At 42.9% G+C, this 21,884-nt stretch overlaps 1 protein-coding gene and 1 long non-coding RNA gene across 3 annotated transcripts in view; both read right to left on the bottom strand.

Annotated features, from left to right (window-relative positions):
* Positions 1-17,315, bottom strand: part of hmcn1 (hemicentin 1) — a 116,832-nt gene extending 99,517 nt beyond the window's left edge. The window contains exon 1 of one of the 2 annotated variants that reach the window (XM_085138535.1): positions 16,553-17,315. In XM_085138535.1, the coding sequence (XP_084994661.1) occupies positions 16,553-16,847 (295 nt within the window). In that variant the 5' untranslated portion in view covers positions 16,848-17,315. The remainder of the gene's footprint in view (positions 1-16,552) is intronic. The other variant, XM_085138536.1, reaches the window with a different exon arrangement.
* Positions 17,316-17,537: 222 nt separating this feature from the next.
* On the bottom strand, positions 17,538-21,593 carry LOC146499826 (uncharacterized). The gene is made up of 2 exons (XR_014870324.1): positions 19,904-21,593; positions 17,538-18,483 (listed from the first exon to the last, which is right to left on the bottom strand). It is a non-coding gene; the product is annotated as an uncharacterized LOC146499826 (long non-coding RNA).
* Positions 21,594-21,884: the final 291 nt, after the last annotated feature.

Below are 21,884 nucleotides of genomic sequence, written 5' to 3'. Positions count from 1 at the left end.
CACAGTGTCTAATTTGAAAAAGTGAGAAGGAGGAAGGTTAAATTTTTCTTTAAATTCTGAGAAACTAAGAAGGACTTCATCTTTGTAAAGGGCCGTCAGGGTTTTTATGCCTCTTACAGAAATCAAATAGGCGGCGTTGGTAGTGGCAGGGAAATGATGATCTCTTAACAACGGTAATCTGGTCGAGGGGGACATGAATTTAAAATGAGACCTGAACTGAAACCATATCTTAAGCGTAGAGAGCACTACGGGATTTGAAGCAACAGAAGATGTTTTAATAGGCAGTGATGAAGAGATAAGAGAGGCGGGTGAAAAATATGGAGAAATTGATTGAATTTTAAGTTTACACCAAATCAGGTTAGGTGAATTTAGCCAGTAGGTCAATTTATGAATATGCGAAGACCAGTAAGGAAAGCCCCCATTAGAGGTAAACGGTTGCAATAGAGAGAGCGTCAGTCTACGGGCTCGTCCACTCCACAAAAAAGAAACCATCTGGTCGAGGGAGTTAAAAAACTTTTTAAAAAATGGCAGAAACAGGGGGATACACTGACATAAAAAGAGAAATCTGGGTAGCACTTTGATAATATTAATCCTGCCTATTAGTGACAGAGGGAGGGAAATCTGATACAAATGGTGAAACCAGGGGGGCAAAAGAAGGCAAAGTTCGTGTAATATTAATTCCCAAGTACCTAAACCCCGAGGGGCTGAGCTTAAAAGGAATGTCAGATTGCTTACGTGCTAACGCTAAAGAGTTTACAGGCTAACATTCACTCTTGTGTAAATTAATTTTATAGCCAGAGAAAGAACTAAATTTTTCCAAGACAGATAAAATTGGAGGAAGACTACATATGGGGTCAGCGACATACAAAAGAAGGTCATCTGCGTACAGGGATACCTTAAGTTCAACACCTGCACGGATAATTCCATGAAAAGAAGAGAGGGATCTCAGCGCAACAGAGGGAGGGTCTATGGCTGAAGCAAACCGAAGAGGACACTCCTGTCGAGAGCAGCAGCATAGTGGAAATAATCAGATTGGACAGAGTTGGTGAAGTTTGATCCAAGACACAAACCTTTCTCCAGACTCACACCTACTCAGGACAGCAAAGAGGTAATCCTATTCAACCCATTCAAAGCCTTCTCTGCATCTAGAGAAACAATCACCTCAGGAGACGTGGGACAAATAAGTGTGTTTAGCAGAGTACGAGTGCTAAAGAACAGCTGACGGCCTCTGATGAATCCATTCTGTTCCTGTGAAATAAGAAGAACGGCCTCGAGCCGAGTTGCAAGTACTGTTGCCAAAATCTTAAAATCCACATTTAGAAGAGACAGATGCCTGCAGGACTCACAGGCTGTAGGGTGTTTTCCTTTCTTCAATAGATCTGAAATAGTGAATCTTCTAAAGAGTGGATGAAAAGGTCAGACCCTGGGGTCCAACAGGACAAAGATCTACACCAGCTACAACAGAATGGCTGAAGAAGCATCAAGGTGCTGCCTTGGTGGGACTGCACAGAGTCCTCTAAAGCCTTTCTTTACACATGACTTCCTGCTGACAGAGTTCTGGTCTGATTTATGATCAAATGGTTGGTGGTCTGTATGTTTTCACTTACAAAGTGTCCGTGACTTCATCAGATCAATAGTAACGGATATAAAAGTCTCTGGATCAGGCTCTGATGAATGTTCCTTCTATCAGCTTCACCCATGAAAAACTGAAGATATTAAAAAAAACTTGTGGTCATGACTCCCATGGATGCTTTTTATGGTCATAACGGGACCTTACAAAACCACCACGTTGCTCTGACAGCACATTAGAAAGAAGCAGCGTTCGTGGGAAGGATAAAGAAGAAGAAGGTGCAGACTTGATGAGCCAGAGCAGCAAGTCTGCCTGTGTTTAGTGTCGGGGACTTGGTCTGTGACCCAGCACTTTGAGCTTATTCTGTATTTTTGAGTTTCTTATGTGAGGTTTAATTATAAGTTCCTATAAGTTTTTCTTATTTACGGCGTAGCTGAGTTTCAGTTTAGCATTACTATCATCTGTCTCTTCAGTTTTGTGTCTTGTTTCTTGTCTAGTCTGTCATGTGTTTTATGTCTGTGCGTTCCATATCGTCAAGCTCGTGTTGTCATGTCTACGTCTCTCCATACTTCCTGTTTTATTTTGAAAGTCTTGGTTTCTATCTTCAATGTGTTTAATTTTACTTTTCCCTGTGACATCATTACGCTCATTCGAATCAGCGGTGTCCCCATGTGTTTCCACTTTCCTTGGTCGCCTCCTGTGTGCATTCAGTCTGTGGCTGTGTCCCAATTCAGGGTCTGCAGCCTTAAAGTACGCAGCCTCAACGATCCTCAAGGGCCGCGTACTCAAAGACCGCTAAGGCCGGAAGTGCGAGGCTTGTGAAATGGGACGGTCTAGCCTCCGTCGCGCTGCCCAGGTTGCCTAGCAACCATGATACTAACAGCTGGAAACGTTTCATACAGCTTTGTTTGACAGAAATGAAGGAGAAAATCTTTTGTTCATTTGTTTGTTTCTACATGAGCTTTGATCATTCTCTGATTAAGCTCAGCTATTGAACGGCGTATATTTTAAAGTAAAGGCTTTAAAACCAAGTTAGTACAAACGTCACTAAGGTCACATAACTTTGCCGACATGTGGCCAACAGTAATGTTTTAATGTTCTTCGTTATTAAACATTTGCACATAAATAAGTGACATAATATTCAGTACTTACTTAAAGTTTACTCTTCGGGCGCCCCTCATCCGCTGTTTTTTTTTTCGGCAAAATTATCCACACCCACCGCCGCGCTATGCATTCTGGGATATGTTGGGCCACGAAGTCTACACCGCCACGTCCTTAAAATTCAGGGATATGAAGGACGCATTTGAGGGCCGCATTTCGAGCAGCCTTCGAATTGGGCCTTTAAGGCTGCAGACCCTGAACTGGGATACAGCCAGTCTGTGTGTTTTCATTCGTTCCTCGTCCGGTCGTCTGCTGTGTTCATGTCATATTTCCAGGTTTTTCTATGTATCCATGGCAGGTCTCCATGTTCAAGGTTTTTCATGTTTTAATCTTAGTTCACCCAGTTTAGGTTATTGTGTAGTTTCGCCTTTGCCTTTTGTTTTGTAATGTTTTCCGGCCTTAAATGAACGTCTTTCTTCACGTGTCTCACTGTGACAGTTAAGGCTCCAAATGCCTTTTAAGAAAACTGGCACAGGCCTCAAACATATTGCTGCTTGTGATGTTTCTTGGTCTCTATTATAGAAAAGTCAAAGCACCGACAGCTGGTTGGCCTGATTTTTACTCTCTTTGCTAAATCAGCTTCTTAATTGCAGTAATTGCGTTCATTTTCTTTAAAAAAACAAAAAGGAGAAGGCTTGAGAATAAATGGCATCAACTTCAATATTAAAACCACAGAACTGCAAAGCTCATGAATAAGTATTTTATGACAGACTGTAATTACGTCTGCTCATAAGAGACCGGCGGCGTTTTCGGTTCACTGTGGCTCTTTTGTTTAACGGGGGAAATTCTAATTGTGCTGAAGCAGACAGAGAAACCTCAGATGCAGCAGATCAGCGCTGTTGACCACACACGGATGCACACTCAGATGTTTGCAGCGGTGATTTCCAAACGGTGTGCCATGGCACAAAGGTTTGTCCAGCTGTGTTGCTGAAAATGTAAAACTGGCTCGACATGTGCTTCTCATCAGCTTGACGTAGGATACCGTGGAAACCATCAGATTAAGCTCAGGCTTCACCCTAAATCCTTAATTGTGAGGTAGTAACACAACATAGATGCATACTTTATGAAGGGAGAGGTCTACAAACACAGCTAGTTATGGCTAAGGTGGTCTTTGTGATATATGACTTCCCCCCAGCACAGATTGCCTAAATGCTGATGGTGAGATATACGTAGCAAAAATCCACACAGTTAAAATCTTCTGTCAGCCGTGGAGCTTCAGCACCATCGTACACACCATAGTTCTCTGGAAAAGAACAATTATACAGTGATCAGGCTTCACTGATGCAAAATAAACCACAAAACTCAGCTCTCGTGTTTCTGTCCATGCTCAAATACTGACGCTGACTAAACTTGCTCAGGTACAGCTTCATGGTCCCACTATTATGCCGTCAGCAACCTTTTACAAGCATGTAAAGACTCTATTTAAGGAAATTTAAATCTGGCAAGGTAGACAACATTTAAATAAAGCAGGAAGACCATGTTTTTGGCCACTCTGAGGTAAGTTAACAAGCTGTAAACATAATACTGACATATTATCACTTTATAAAGTGGCTGTGGTGAGTTACTGTTCCTAATTACACATCCTGTAGATACAGAACATTTGGAGACTGGAAGTGTTTTGCACAGTACTGTGCAAAAGTCTTGAGCCAGCCCTCACTTCTTCATCTCTTGCTGAGAAAATGGGAAATACAGTAGGTGCAGTGATTCCTGGAAACACACGATACAGCAAATAAGGCAAAAGCAGAATTTGAAAGTCAGTATTTGGTGCAACCTTTGTTATCTGCGAACCACATCTCTTAGGCAAGCTGTCTCGTTGTTTCTTTGGGCTGTCTTCAGGAATAGCTCTCCAGGATTCTCAAAGGCTTTCATTTTGGTGGCCTCAGAGTCTCATCTCTGCTTTTTGCGGATGATGTGGTTCTGTTGGCTTCATCGGGTGAGGGCCTCCAGCTCGCACTGGAACGGTTCGCAGTCGAGTGTGAAGCAGCGGGAATGAGGATCAGCACCTCCAAATCTGAGGCCATGGTTCTCAGCCGGAAAAGGGTGGAGTGCCCACTCCGGGTCGGGGATGAGTTCCTGCCCCAAGTGGAGGAGTTCAAGTATCTCGGGGTCTTGTTCGCGAGTGATGGGAGAAGGGAGCCGGAGATCGACAGACGGATTGGGGCTGCAGCTGCAGTGATGTGGACGCTGCACCGGTCCGTCATGGTGAAGAGGGAGCTGAGTGTAAAAGCGAAGCTCTCAATTTACCGGTCGATCTACATCCCTACCCTCACCTATGGCCACGAGCTGTGGGTAGTGACCGAAAGAACGAGATCGCGGATACAAGCGGCAGAAATGAGCTTCCTCCGAAGGGTGGCTGGCCTCTCCCTTAGAGATAGGGTGAGAAGTTCGGCCATCCGGGAGGGGCTCAGAGTAGAGCCGCTGCTCCTCCACATCGAAAGGAGCCAGCTGAGGTGGTTCGGGCATCTGACAAGGATGCCTCCTGGGCGCCTCCTGGGTGAGGTGTTCCGGGCATGTCCCACCGGGAGGAGGCCCCGGGGCAGACCCAGGACACGCTGGAGAGATTATATCTCTCGGCTGGCCTGGGAACGCCTTGGTGTTCCCCCGGATAAGCTCGAGGAGGTGGCTGGGGAGAGGGAGGTCTGGGCCTCTCTGCTTAGGCTGCTGCCCCCGCGACCCGGCCTCGGATAAAGCGGATGAAGATGGATGGATGGATGGATTCTCGAAGGACATCATCTTTGGATGTTGTTCCATCCACTGCCGTGTAATGTTCGGGCCTGGGCTCTGGGGAGGCTTCTTGACAGCCAAACCCAATGTGACCATTTCTGATGAGGCTTCAGTGAACAGTAGATGGATCAACTGAGCGGCCAGATTTATCTCCTGTGACCTGTGCCAGGTCTTTGCTGGATTTCTTTCCTATTTCCTAAGGACATGATTTCCGATACTGTTCATCCATTGTAGGTGGTTTTGTTCAACTTCCTGGTGCAGACGATTTCACGCCCGTCGAGACTGTTCTGTGATGTTTTGTGTGTGAAAGATTCAACTAAGAAATTGGAACAAATGATGTGATTGTGCACCAGGCTGCTAGTAACAAAGTGGCCAAAGACACAATTTAAAATCGGTTCTTTGCTAAGTTGTCTGGTGACGACAGATTCGTTTCTTGAGTTAGGCATCGTTTTCATGCTTGGGTGATTCAGAGGTCAGCGTTAAGTGGCTTAACAAACACACAAAGTGGCCAAGCCCAAGGACTGAAATGAAAATTTGTGAAATAAAGAGTTTATTTACTTTACATTTACTTATTCTGATAACCTGATTACCTGTATTATAATAAGTAGACCTCGCTATACCCTAATTGTATGTATACTGTCTGCATCAGAGGGATGCAACATTAAATTTGATATGAAGCGCTGCACAAAACGTGGTTTATAAGAAAATCTCAGAGGAATTTGACCATTCTGCTCCACAAACTGAGGGTTTTGCTGCACGTCTAAGGTTACTGTTTTCCTGTTCTGGGTCAGACATATTTATCTGACCTGTCCCTAACTCTTACCATGTGTTCTGGGTCCGAGCAGCAAGTCATCTAACTTCATTTAGGAGAGCCGAGTCCTTGAGGATATCAGGTGATTTTGATAACAGCTGCCGCTGGCTGTCTTTTCTTGGTTGGGGGCTTTTAAAGGCTTCGTTCATTTTAGCTGCCGTGTTCTGACTACATTCGTTTCTTGGTCCAAACCACACTTTCAAACGCCCCACTACACAGTCCAAATGGATAGTTTCCAGCTGCTTGTTGCCAGCTATACGAGCTGCAGGCACACATGTATGATGTTGTATATTCAGTATTTGCCATTCTGCATTTTTACTGCTTTATTACTCATAATAATAAGCCCAGCCTCTGCACTTTCATTGAGGCTGTCTTTAAAACAGCATAACCAGTTGATGTCTAGACTACATTATTGAGGAAATTACTTTGCTAAGGATTGTTTTAGCTAACGAATTCATCTGATTTCATTGTTTTGCATCATACACTTAGAGTCTGGAGGACTCATTTGGAACATGTTAGATTTACTCTCATAGACGTGACGCCAAAGTTGAACATTCCCATGGTTTGCAATGGCATGATCTCATGTTGGCTGTGACTTCCAAGGCGGTGATTTATTATTCTTTAGTGTGTAAATTGTACACAGTACTGCTGAGTGTTAGTGCACTTTAGGTGTAAAATCTGTAACATTTCAGTGTGGACCAAGTGAGATATTACAAGAGCAATGCGCGTCTTCTCCAAAATGATCAAGGCTACCTTATTGTCTGCAGTTGAACAGTTCTCTCAAACATGCACAGGAGTACATCTTTGGGACACGAGTGGTATAATTTAGCTTAATACGTGATTGCATAGATCACGTATTAATCCTTAAAACCAAACTGCTCGTGTGTTTAATTTGCAACAGTAACGTGTTTCTAACTCGCAGGAGAGAAATAGCAGAAAAGGTGAGCTCACAGAGAATCATCAGTCAACTGCACTGCATTTTTTAATAGCAAGGGGGGGGGGGGGGGGTCACTTTCCCTAATCTCAGCCTCAGCATTGTTTCCACCTTTGATAAGCACTCTGTGTACCAACATTACGTGCACTACAAAGACAGAAAAAGACATTAACAGCTAGCCAGTTGCTAATCTTTTTAGCTGGTAAAGTGTCAGCTACATATGGACAAAAGTACTGGCCACACATTTTAATTTTTAAATTCAGGTGTCTTTGGGCCCATTGCCACAGGTGAACAAATCAATCAGATTGTGAAATATCTAAGAGGGAAGCTCTTAGATATTTCACAATCAGGAAACATTTAGGCACCGCAACAACTTGGACACAAGTATAGATAACTTGTTATTTATCTCTGTCTCTCTTCCACAGCATGTCTTTATCCTGTCTTCCTTCTCTCACCCCAACCAATCACAGCAGATGGCCCCGCCCCTCCCTGAGCCTGGTTCTGCTGGAGGTTTCTTCCTGTTAAAAGGGAGTTTTTCCTTCCCACTGTCGCCAAGTGCTCATAGAGGGTCATATGATTGTTGGGTTTTCTCTGTATCTACTATTGTAGGGTCTACCTTACAATATAAAGCACCTTGAGGCGACAGTTGTTGTGATTTGGCGCTGTATAAATAAAATAAAATTGAAGTGAAGTGACAGACCATGTAAAATTACAGAGTGTGCAGAGGCACATGGTGCACAGCTCTAAGCTTCCTCTGGGATTAATATCAGCACCATAACTGTGCACCAGGAGCTTCACGACACACTTTTCCTGCAGGTATAATGTGTGGTCCAATACCAGTATCCATATACAGTAACGTGCAAAAGTCTTGAGCCACCTCATTTTTTAATGCTTTGCTTCCACGGAGCCATACGCTCTGCTAATTAAAGCTGTCTGGAGCAATAGTTCTTCGGGTTTTCTGAAGGTCTTTCTTTGGCTGCTTTTTTCAATCATTTTCATTCCTTGCACCTGGCTGTTCTCAGAGGAATATTTTTTGTGTTTGTTAAGCCACTTACCACTGACCTATGAATTATTCAAACATACACAAGACACTTAACTCAGGGGATGAACCAGCAGCCTCGCACAAAACACGCAAATTTGTTTCCCATTTCTTTAGTTGAATCTACAAAAATATTAAAGATCAAACAGTTCGACAGCATAACAGTAACTTGACGTGTTTGGGTGTGTTGCTGGGTCCTGAGAGATGCATCTGGGCCTCGAGCTCCTCCATGTACAGTCCACCAAGGCATCATCAGAAATGGTTTCAGTAAGGAGGTTAGCTTTTAAGAAGCCGCTCTTAATGAAGGGGAAAAGGCGGAGATGTGCCAAGAACAAGGCAAGAACAAGAACTGGACTGAAAATCAATACTAAAGAAACATCGAAAGAGGCACAGCAGTGAGTCTTCAGCCATGGAGGCACGGTGGAGGATCTGTCATGTTTGGCACTGCTTCATTCATGCTGTTGGGGATTTAGTCAAAGGGTTGCAGTGAGATTTTTAAACCATCTGGATAGCTTCTGAGTGACAGCACCTTCATATTTCAGCATGACAATGATCCCAAAACCAGCATCAAAAACACACCTGGATAGAAAAGCAGTGGAACACGATCGGCCCCTGATCCGTCCTCCCCAAAGCCCAGAAACATTACTGAAACAGTGTGGGATCATCATGACACAGAGCAGAACAAAAGGCAGCCAACAGCCAAAGAAGAGCTTTGTCCTTCAAGAAGCCTGGAGCACTTTTCCTAAAGACTACTTGAAGAAATGACAAGAAAGCTTTCCTAAGAGTGTTCTTCAGACTGTCTTTAAGAATAAACGTGATCATACCAAATATTGACTTTCAAGCTTTCTAGACATGTGAAAATGTTTTTGCCTTATATGCTGTAATTCTATGTATGTTTGAGCATTTCAGTAAAACGCCTATTTCTGATTTTACTGGAAAAATAAAAATAAAAGTGATGGCTCAAGACTTTTACACAATATTGTACGTCTGGTCATGATAGTCACAACTAGGGCTGCCACAAACGATTATTTTGATAGTCGACTAATCAGATCATCATCCATTGGACTTAAAACGTGCAGCTTATTGCACCAGCAGAATCTGCTCTTATATAACTATCATTAGCTTACAGCTTTAAGTGTTTCAGGTATGTGCTAACTAAAAATAAAGACAAGATGATAGTTTATTAAATTTTAATGAAATTTGCAGATTGTTTCGGTGAAGTTTAATAAACTCAGCCGCCTGCTCCTTGCTATCTAAAATATAACAGGACACCGGAGTAAATTCTGGAGCATCTCACACTTCTGATAATCAGCTGTCTGCTTGACGTTTATTCAGCTGTGTAAAAACTATAACTTTAATCTCAGCCAAACCGATTTACTCAGGAACAAATAAAATACATAAAAAAGCCAAACAATAACATTTTAAGTTATCTAAGTGACTTATATATCATGTTTAACCTGAGTAGCAAAGACGGCGGTGGCTTTGAAAACGATTTGCCGGGAGTCCGGTGTTCTCAGCGGCTCTAGTTAGCCTAGCCCCCGGCTAGCTATCGAGCTAGTGGGTAACAGACATCTCCGAAAACGTCAGAGCGCTTTTGAAAATATGTGGTGTCTTGATAAACTGAGCAGATATTTGAGGTTTACACAGCTACATTCTCGCCTGAAAATATGTTAAACGTTTATTTTGTGACCCAGAAAGAATAATAAGAGTAATATTAAAACTAACTAGCTGCCGCCATTGTTGTAAACTGCGCTGGGCTCAGTGTTGCCAACTCCTCAGTAAGGAAAATCGCTATTGGCTGTCCTAAAAGTCGCCAGAAGTCGCAAAATGACGTCATCACCTAATTTGCATAATTTGTCATGCTAATGTAATTGTAACCTACGCTGTTGGAGAGAGAAATAACATGTGGAAGAGACATAAAGTGAGTAATAAACATCCTAAATGCAGTTAGAATTTATTTAGAACTACAAATTAAATTTATTTTAGCAATTATTGTTTTTTAATGTCACAATTCCAACCCTGCTCCTTTATCCAGGCCTGGACTGGCAAAAGTGACCCGAAATTGGCACTCTGGTGGAGTTACTTTGTGTGTGAGAGTGTGTGTTTATAAGTAGTTTTAAACCTTGTGATCCACAAAACAGCCTAACAGTAAAAGAAGAACTCATGCGCGATTCATTTGCAGTTTGGACGCACAGGTGTGAACGTCTCCTGCCCTGATAGCAGCTGGGGGAGGACTATCCTCCACCCGTGAGCGCTTTGGCACGGGTGAGGCGCCCACGGCAGCACCTCTGCTTGTTGAGAGTGAGAGCGATACGCGTTTTCACGTCAAAAAGTCGTCATAAATAAGTCTCCAATAATACCAGAAAAAGTCGCCAGATTTGTCGCTAGTCGCTTTTTAGAAAAAGAGTCGCTAAGGGGCTCTGAAAACTCGCTAAATATAGCGACAAAGTCGCTAAGTTGGTGTCACTACCCGATCCGTACCGGAAACCCGATCGGTACCCCGCATGCGCAAATCTTACGTCACTTCCTCTCTTTGCCAACATTGCGACACTCAATATATTTGAATGATACGGTTAGCGCCCAGTTAGCTCCTAGCATTTCTCAACAGCTCTGCCTCCTTTTTGACTGCCCGGGATATTTAAACAATGGATAATCCGTATACAAACAAATTCATGCTTTTCTCCTTAACAGAGAGCGTTCCCCGATTGAACAACAGCGCCGTAAAATAAGAAGAATGGCGCCTAATTACAGACTTAATAATATTGATTTAGCAATGTTTCACGTGAAGATTCAGCAGCCAGATTAAGTGTTTACTGACAATTAACAGTGATAGCGGACATCATCATCACTATTCCAATCAATCCTCTCAACACAGACAAGCATAAACACACTCGATTATCACTAAATCAAATTTAACACACGTTTGTAATGACGCTAATTCAGTTTACAATAGGGTTCATTCGCTCAGTCAACAGGTGGCGGTATCCTCGTACACTGGGGAGTACACTGCCATTAAACGAACAGAAGAAGAAGAAAACATCTGCACATGCGCGGTACGGATCGGGTAGACCCGATTTGTACGGTCTGACTTTGCACATGCGCAGTAAGGATCGGGGAGTCCCGATCCGTAACTGTCTTTTTATTTTTTGTTTTTGTCTACATTGTACTGAAATGCTTCATTATTGCAAACATTTTAAGAGATACTTATTATTCTTAACATTTTAACAGATACTCTGACCCGTAACTATCGTAAAACGCTTCGACCGGAAGTAGACACCTTTCGCGCATGCGGGGTACCGATCGGGTTTCCGGTACGGATCGGGTAGTGACAGTTGGCAACACTGGCTGGGCTGCGCTATGAATTCTGGGATACAGCTTCTTCTTCTTCTTCTTCGGGGTTTAACGGCAGCTGGCATCCTTGTACATGCAGTGCTGCCATCTTCTGTTTCAGTCCGTTATTACACTCTTAAATCCTACTACTTATTCCTGCGTCTTTTGGGATCTTACAAAGCTTCAAACGACGCGTCGACTATTAAATCAGTCGTCGACGATTTTGATAGTCGACATAATCGTGACTAGTTGACTAATCGTGGCAGCCCTAGTCACAAGCTAAGTCAATCAACTTACTTAACAATGTAATTATACAGAAGTGCAAGCTCACACATTTTTCATTGTCCAGCACCGCTCCTTCCCAGATGATGATGATGTGTGTAGAAAATCTTTTATATGAAATTGTTTCTCAGTTTCACTGTTTTTTTTTCACCACTGCTTTCTGTTTCAGGTTCATGTCTTGACAGCCAGACACTTATCCAAAAAACACAAACAAGAGCACAGCTACAAAAGGTCAAAGGGATACTGGCAGGAGCCCAGACTGTGATGTCAAAGAGTCTAGAAGGTCACAAGCACATTGAACCTCGGGTTGATGAGCCTCCAGTGGAGATTAGAAAACACGTTTTTGAAACAAACCTCACACAGCAGAGAGAGAAAAATGTTTGACAAACACTTCACGAATGGGCCACTTACTACGCATGGCGTTATGTGGACCAGTGGATCCTAAAGTCATCTAGACGTGACTGTTTTTTAAAAGGCAAGAAGATCCTTGAACCTTAGGATCTGTAAAGCTGTCGAACGTTTAAACATAAAGTCGCTCAGTGACGACTGGAAACCTTCCACTCGTGTGTCGTGAGTTGAACCCACTGAACTACGAGCACCTTGGGCCACGTCAGGAGGTGCAGCCCCAAAAGTTAATACCTATTTTAATACTCCACATCCATTAAAACATAAAACTCACAGACACAGTCTCAGTCTGCCACACTTTTCTCTCCTCCTCTATTTTCTCCCGAACCTCCACCTCTCTCTTTTGGCATTCCTGCCTAATAGCATCATTACTGACTCTGTCCAGCTAAACGCAGGCTGCGCGTAATCTCACACGGGCGGGGCAGTTCAGACAAAAAAAAAAACTACTCTGGAAGGAAGGAAACAAAGGGACGAGGGGTAGAAAAGGACGCGAACGCCAGCGTAGAGGGCTCTGTGATAACGGCCTTTGATCTTGCAGAGAAGGCAGAAGCTATTCCATCATCGCCTCCCATCACTCCGCACTCCTTTGGTCGATCTCCTTCTAACTTAGATAACTTGGATGGAAATTTTTAGCAAGGAAGGTCAACAACTTACTGGAACCAACCCCGAGATCACGCAGCGGAAACACAAAGAAGAACGTGCAGAATAAAACAAACAAAACTCCAAGAAACACGTCGGTGGTTTGTTCCATTTTCAAAACCTTCACGCTGATGTCATGCAGGCATGAGTCAGTAAAATGTGTCCATCTTTCATCCTTTCTCTGTTTGGAGCTTCCACAAACACAATCATTGTAGGGAGACAAAAGACATCACGGTGATTAATGATACTCTCTGCCTAATATAGATATTTTTAAGTCTTTATCATATATTTTCAGAGTAGATCAAAGAACCCTGAGTCACAATGGCAGCCCTACTCTAGCTCATCTATCTTTAAAATAGAAAAAGCGTCAGGTTTAGGTGTTAACTATCGGTTTTAAGGATAACGGTGTTTCATCCATACTCGATGGAAGTCTAATCATTTTCACTGGAAGTGTGTCGACACCATCAAAACCAGCAACAATGCAAGATAGGACTGGTAGAGCATTACCGCAGATCATAGACGTCCCTGACTGCAAAGGGTTTGCAAGTTTATTTTAAGTCCTCTAAAGTGGAAGACGGTGCTACCCCCCAAACGCCTTAGACACCCTCCATTAAGCTGGAGTGTGCACTACAACATAGTGTCAAGGTTTAAAGGCTCTCTGACTTTCCTGGGCACGTTGGGTCCCAGGTGCTGGGTTGGATCCATCTTAACCTTGGATGGTTAAACATTAGCGTTAGCGAGTGTCAGACACTCACAAACACATCCTCTCACAGCGAGGTAGCTACATGGACGTGTGTGTGTGTAAGGATGCCAATAGAGCCATGCAGACAGATAAGTGTCTACCATTTTATTTCCTGTCATTGTTATGCAGTGTTTGTTTCTTTAATTGAAACAATGCACAAACTGACATTAGTCTTGGGCTAGAGGCCACGTTTCGTAGCTCGGGAAGAACGCAAGCGTCGTGAAATGAGTTTAATTGTCTGTAAACTCTCAAATAAATGTTCCAGAAGTGCAGCGAGTCTGTTTGCAACACACCTTTGGCTTCTCTGCATGAGCCTGAAGTCCTTATTGACAGATTGATCGTCAGACTGCAGCCAGAGAAGTGAGATGTTCGTGTTTGTAGCTGTCCAGGACTCTTCTGTGCAGCCACTTCTTTTATTAAACTAATGCCCATTTCAAGAGTAATGACATATTGTATTGTTAAGAACACAGACAGACTTCAGCGGTAAACACACAGCTCTTGCACTGTGGTAAAATGACTTGTGAAGCATCCTGTGCCTTTCTTTCTTTCTCTGCCTGCAGGATGGAGGAAAGGGGGGAGGCTTCCTGACTGATCTTCCCACACAGGCCTGACCCCAATATCCAGGCATCCTCCTGACTCTTTAGCTTCACGCACGTTCAGGCAAGCGCGCACAGACACAAAGATTGCAAACACACTCTCTTGTTTACAGTGTCGGATTGCAGTGTAAATAAAAAGGGAAGCTCTGATTTAAAAGCAGCCAAGTCAAACAGGAGGGACTGCGTTATCGCACCACGCTGGATGCAAAGCAGAGAAAATGGATCCGCGGCACGATGAAGCGAACCCTTAATAAAACAAAACCGACTCTCTCCGAGGAGCCGGGATTTTGTTGGAAAAGGACAGAAAGTGGGAGAGAGACGGGGTCAGAACATTTGGCGAAATGCTCAGCTACCCCTGCTTGCAGTGCGCTGCAGTAATCATTCCTCTATTCCCCCGGGGGTGTCGAAGCACACATCCTGACATCCTCGTAAACACTTTAAGAAGCAGACAAACGTCACAAACACGGAGAGGAGTCGACACTGGAGCGCTCAGTCGAGCTGTTGTGTTTCACTACCAAAGGATAATCTTATAATCGCTTCTCAATGAAGTCAACGTTTCCTCTAAATGAAGCCCTTCAGTTACACAAACAGGTTAAAACTGCAGCATTCTTTCACTACTGTCTCTCTGTCCAAGAGCATCGCTAATCACCTAAGATTTACTTTCCCCACAGAGGCACGCACTAATGAATTCATCATTTGTACGATTTGTGTACACTGTGCATTTTTTCCTCCTTGAATATAATTATTATTCTAGGCACAGAGCAGATTGAAACGATGATTGAAGAAATGTGCTTCATGAGAATTTGTGACATGCTGAAACTGAAAAGAGAAAAAAAACATCTGGAATAGGAATCTGTGTCTTCACCTCACAGATCACCTCCGTCTATTCATCTCTTTCTTTCCATCCTTCAGATCCTGGAATGTTTGTTGCTCCGAGTGCATTTAGGAAAAATGTAGGTACTCTGCATACGACATTAAAATATGAAAGCATTGTGTTTCATGCGCTTTGTGAAGTAATATTCACGAAGCACATTTTGCAGAATGCTACGTATGGAAACTAAACATTAAATGCATGCAACAGCATGTCTTCATCCTGTCTTCCTTCTCTCACCCCAACCAATCACAGCAGTTGGCCCCGCCCCTCCCTGAGCCTGGTTCTGCTGGAGGTTTCTTCCTGTTAAAAGGGAGTTTTTCCTTCCCACTGTCGCCAAAGTGCTGCTCATAGGGGGTCATATGATTGTTGGGTTTTTTTCTGTGTGTATTATTGTAGGGTCTACCTTACAATATAAAGCGCCTTGAGGCGACTGTTGCTGTGATTTGACGCTGTATAAATAAAGTTGAACTGAATTGTGGTACACTTAAATGCTGGTGAAAAGTAACCATTGAGCCACCTTGTTTTGAATGAAATAATCATGAAAGGGGCTTCCACTCGCTGGGCCCACGTCCTCAGTTTAGGTTTGACAGCGTTCTAGTAGGTAAAGGTGATGCTTGGACATGAATTGAGCTGCAGTTTAGGGACTGGTGACAGTCTAACAGATCCTCATGCACTAAATAGAAGTGAAGTTAAAGAATTGAGAACAAGGAGGGAGGGTGGGGCACGTAAACGAGCATGAACAGCTTGCAGAACTGAAGGAACCTATATAGATGACAACCGGAAGGAGTGTGTTTGGAGGCGTGGTCCCACTCCTGAAATTCCGATACATAATCTCCAATTAAAGAGACAAAGGTGAGTCAACGTTACCACCCAAATATTCAAACCCTAAATGATGACTTTAATCTGCAGTTGTTCAATAAGACTAATAAGACTGATGTCCTCAGTCTCACAAGGACTCCGTTCTTGTCAGATGTGTGTGTTGAATATTTGGAAATGTTTTATCTTGTATGACTCCCCCCCCCCCCCCATGCGCCTCTGAAGACTAATACTAGCCAGGGATACTGTTTGACTGCCCAATAAAATACAGCCTAGGCATTACTTTTCAGAATGAGAGAGCACCCACGAGTGATGATAATCATCAAGCTGCTCTGCAAACCTAAAGCCACACAGTAACCCTGGCGGAATGCTAATGATACAGTGACCGCCAGGCTGAACATCTGTGCGAGATGAAATGCCCCAGAAGTGCCTCCCGTGGAGGTGTGAGGAGGTTTAGGCAGTCAGAGGGCGGCTTGTGAGCAAACTATCACATTTGTCACACCTCTGTCTGCTTTTGTGTAGACTGCAAACAGTAAGCACCAAATCATCACATTTAAAGAGAAGAAAAACGAGAAAAAAGAAGCAGAATTGACCTAATCAAACCATCTCTTTGTCTCTTATTACATTACCTGGGTCGTGAAAGGGCACCAGGGCAAAGTTATACAAAGGTCTCTTCGGTCTGCTCAGGGATGTCTCCAAAATCTTGGATGCGCCCTCTATCACTTGGACCAAGTCGTCGTACATGGAGCCGGTCACGTCAAAGACGAACGCCAGGGTGGATGCGCCCTCCGGGATGTCCTCTTTTACGGCCCCCGTGTTTGCGTCTTGCCCTGCGGCCAGCGCCACTGAGAGGACGAGCGGAAGCCACATTAGTGATCCAGGAGTCTTCTCTGTCATTGTTTCACGATGTTTTGTTTTCGCCATTGGGAAACTCAGAGTGAGTCTCGAGATAGAGGCAGAGACATCTGGCTCTCACAAAAAGTTTTGAAAATTTATAAGAGTTGATCAAATTCCCAGCATCAGCGAAAGAAACACAAAAATCTCCCGGTGCAGTTTTCGAGCGCCTACTTTTTATTTATTTTTTGGTTCTCCTGCAGTCTGTTGTTTCCTCTCAACGCTCAAGCTTAACTTCTGTTCCCAGCAGCTGTGGCGGCCCCTGTTCCCTCAGATCTGCAGAGTCAGAGCCCCTGTTCAGCTCTGTCATACAAAGACCACCTCTCAGCTGGCCAGAAAGTCTCCAGGGCGCAGACTACTTCCCATGCACAATAGCAGCGCTATGATTGGACAAGATGTTTTGGGTGAGTTCCTTTACTTCAGCAACGACACAAACGTACCACAGTACGTTTATTTCTTAAAAGCTGTCGTTATAATTCATTTTTGACAGATTTTTTTTTTAAATACTGGTGTAAGCTTTGACGCCGGGGCATGAACTGGACGTGCCTGGGACGCTCACCTAAAGTGAAACGAGCTGAAATAAATGAAGGTCTGCAGTATTGGGGGTTTTGAGCACTCTACTGCCATCTAGCGACTGCAACTTGGCTTTTACACAAATTTTGTGTAAACCCAGTTGTGTTAAAGGTTTTTAATAAAAGGCCCATTTTATTTAAAAAAAAAAAAAAATAGTAATAATAATAAAAAACCCTCATTGTCAGTATCAACAGAAGCATGAAGAAAACTGAAGATCGTTTTGCATGGAAAGAAAATCAAATGTTTATCAGAAGTTTTTATTGTGACGTTAATGGCAGAAAAATGACTGCAAAAGTAATTTTAATGTGCTCTTATTTAAGATAAGAACTTTATTTATCCCGGGGGAAATTCTTTTGTCGTAAACATGCTCAATGCAGCAAGAGGAAAAATAGGAAAAGAGGAAAAAAAAAGAAAATAACAATTATCAGCGCGAGTAATTATGACAAGTGATATGTTAGTGCAATGAATAAAAGAGTAGCAGCATATGATGGGGGAATGAAAAAAAACAACATTCAATAACATACAGATGAGTAATAATATTGCACAATCTGTGAGAATAAAATGCATTCATATTAATCCTATGGGATTAATATAATAAAGTCACCTACAGAGCGATGAAGAGTTGTACAGTCTTATAGCCACTGGTAGGAAGGATTTTCTGTGGTGGTCAGTTCTGCATTTAGAGGCAATGAGTCTTTGTGCTCCGATGGCTCCTGGGATGAGAGGGATGGTCTATGATGCTGAGAAGCTATTTTAATATTCTCCTCTCAGACGCCTCCACCAGGTTCTCCAGTCACACACCCAGGACAGAAGCAGCCTTTTTAACCAGCTTGTTCAGCATCAGCTGTCTTCACCCCACTGCCCCAGCACACAGCTGCAAAGAACACAGCACTCTCTACCACAGAGTGATAGAGCACGGTCAGCATTTTCCTACAAACATTGAAAGACCTGAGCCGCCTCAGTAGGAAAAGCCGGCTCTGCCCTTTTTTGAAGACAGCGTCTGTGTCCAGTTTACAGTCAGTGTGTACCCCCAGGTACCGTTAGTGCTCAACTACCTCCATGTCAGCCACTCTGATGATCTCTTCATGTACATCTGAAAACACAAATGGAGGAGTTTGGCGCTTCAGTGTAAAAACATAAGAGTTAGAGCTCGCTGTAAGGTTCTTTCTTTCTCAGGTGTTTGTGTTGTGATTGGTGAATTTCCACCGGTGTAACCGCGGCTGTGACATATGATGAAAACACAAGTCATAACATGACACATGATTCTCAGCTGTAGTTACAGATACTGTCATTAAGTCTAAATTAATGTGTCAGTCCTCCTGTGAGGCCGGGTTATCCTGTGAACATGTGAATATGTCCTGGTTTGAGAGAGACTGGGCTAAACTACTTAAATATATAAAGAAGATAGTATTATATAAATGCTAGATAATAACCCAGTTTTAATCAGAGACATGCTGCAGCGCTCTATAAACATGTGACAATAGATGAGTGAAAAAGTGCTGCAGCAGTCTGAGCCTATAGCAGCTAAAGGATGATTCAGGGTCACCTGATCCAGCCAGATAAGCTTTATCAAAAGAAAGTTGAGTGTAATCTTAAGCGTAAATATGTTTTTTGAAATTTCAGTCAGAAGTGTTTTTGAATGCCGGTCTTTCTATGATAAAACAGTTCAAGCGTTCAACTTACAAATTCAAACGTGAATGAAACAAACAGTATCTGGTCAAATTGCCACCTGTAGCACCTCCTGAAGTGTTGAAGCAGGTGATCAGTTATTACTTATCTCGGCCTCCACCTCAAGAGAGCAGACCCCACAGACAGACTCTCATTTTAAATACAAATTAAAAATACACATTTTATGTGTCACATACAGCACAACATAAAACGAAATGCTTGTGTCCGAGCTGTGGACATAATGCAAACGTAGCTGTGCCATTCCAGGGCTAGGTTTTAGCATGGGGGGGGGGGGGGGGGGGGGTTTTGAGCGTTCACAGTGGGGAAAGCTCACATATTTCTAATCATTAAAACAATCAATGAGCCAGAGGTACAACATCGAGACCCTGAAATAGAAACAATTACTCTTAATACACTGTTTAATAGATTTCAGTCCACCACCTGATGTAAGATTGATGCTACAGCCCCCCTAAATTAACACTGATGATGATTACATTTTTAATATTAAAATATAATTCTTGTTTTTCACCAAGTAATTTTAATTATTATTTTTTTATTGTTATTATTATTTTTTATTATTATTATTTTTATTATTGTTATTATTATTATTATTTTTGTATTATTATTATTATTATTATTTTATTATTATTATTGTTTTATTATTATTATTATTATTATTTTATTATTATTTTATTATTGTTGTTGTTATTATTGTTATTATTGTTGTTGTTATTATTGTTGTTATTATTATTGTTATTATTATTATTGTTATTATTATTGTTGTTATTATTATTGTTGTTGTTGTTGTTTTGAAGGAAGGCTCAGAGGAGGCTGGAGACAGTTACCATCATGGGCTCATCTGGTCAGAATGAGAATGAACAGTCATCAATCACTTGCAGGTTTCTCGTTTTATTGAATAATCAGCATTAAAGGAAAGACACACATGGACTGCTAACTCTGAAAGGAAACAAAGTGTGATTTAAATAAGTCAGTAAGTTAAAATAATGCATGAACGCAGAAAAGTCAAGGAGACACTCACCTCAGCTGCCGCCCCGTGTGGGAGTGAAGAAAAAGTGAGCTGTAGGTGAGTGCAGTCCTTATGCTGAAAGGTGAGTCTTTACAACACTTATTATATTGGATTAAGATGCCAAACATCAGTTATTTACTTGAATTCTTAAACAGAAAAAAAATGCTCAATTAATTACTGAGTTGTCAGATAAGTCATGTAATATATGACTTATCTGCATTCAGATAAGTAGCAGAAGCCTTCATATATATTCTATATATGAATGCTTCTGCTCAATGTCTTCGAATGGTTGATTCTGTGTATCGTGCTTCTCTGAGGTTCATCACTAACCGTAAATTTCAGACTCACCACTGTGAGTTATACTCTCAGGTAGGACCTGCTTTGGTAAGTCGGAGGAACTCTCATTTATACAGTTTTATATATAAGGCGATACTTGGGTTGCTGCCTTCTTATATATGTTCCCTGCTTGTAATGAAACATGCTGGTCGGTATTCTCTTCGTCCGCATGGTTACTTGTTGCTTCTACCCCTGTATACGAGAGGAAACAGGACTGGACAACCGTGAATAGGAAGGTTAACAACAAACCTCCAAAACAACTGAATGTGAAACTACAGAACAGATTTGCTCCACTATCAAAGGACCCTGGATCTATATCGGACAACCATCCATCTAAAAGTAGCGAAGTAAGGTCTGAAAATCTATTGAAAAGCAAAAGGCCACAGGGAAAGCTAAAGGCTAGGCCTGAAACTCTGATTGTGGGTGACTCTGCCGTAAAGGATGTACAAAGGATGTGCGGTAAGAACACTAAAGTCCTCTGCTTTCCTAAGGATATGGTCAACAACCTGAAGGAGAGAATTCTTCAAATTGCAGATGAATATCCAACTGTGACAAACATTGTTCTGCATACAGGGTCAAACGATGTGTCCAAACAACAGTCGGAGGTTCTGAAGCGGGACTTTACTGGATTATTAAATACTGTAAACTCTCTGAATGCAGCTGTGTTCATCAGTGGACCTGTACCGCCGGTCAGAGGAGGAGACGAGAGATTCAGCAGGTTGTTTGCACTGAATAAATGGCTCATATCAGCATGTACTGACCACTCGGTGCATTTTATCAACAACTTTAATATTTTTTGGGAACGCAGGCATCTGTTTAAAGCAAATGGATTTAATTTTAACAAGTCGGGGGTGAAACTGTTCACCTCCAACTTGTTTTATTCCATACGTCATCCATCTGTGCTTGGTGCCAAGGCTGAGATAAACGAGGAGTTATCTCATAAAAAGGAACAAACAGTACTCCAAGAACAGACAAAGCCCAGCAGAAACCTTGAGGAGGAGCTCCATCTGCCCCCACCCGGGAAGAGCCTCAGAAAGGAGAGACATCTGAGGCAAGAAGAGGGGTCCCTATTTGCCTCCAACTCTCTCAACAACACCAACGACCAGGACCAGGGACCACAATCTTCCCCAGTCCCCCAAACCCCTGACAGGCCATCACCCTCCCCCCCCCCCTTTCTCCCTCCTCCCCACACCTGAAATTCACTGAGGAGATGATGGAGCGGGTCAATGCTGGGCTCAGATCTACCCCCCGGCCCAATCCCTTTTTGTCCCCCATAAACCCCCCACCAGAGCAGCCAAAGGTTCGCCATCGAACCCCGCCCTCAACAGAGCAATCGAAGTCACATTGCCCAGCCTCGCCCCCCTTAGTTCCTCCTTACCACCTTCATGCTCTGTCTCCGCAGTCTGATGTGTGGAGGGTCCGGGCTGCGAGGATTATGGCAGTGGTGACTTTTCCCAGGAGAA

This window comes from Neolamprologus multifasciatus, chromosome 17, assembly GCF_963576455.1.
Source record: "Neolamprologus multifasciatus chromosome 17, fNeoMul1.2, whole genome shotgun sequence".
NCBI classification, from domain to species: Eukaryota; Metazoa; Chordata; class Actinopteri; order Cichliformes; family Cichlidae; genus Neolamprologus; species Neolamprologus multifasciatus.
This window is presented reverse-complemented; position numbering and strand designations above follow the sequence as displayed.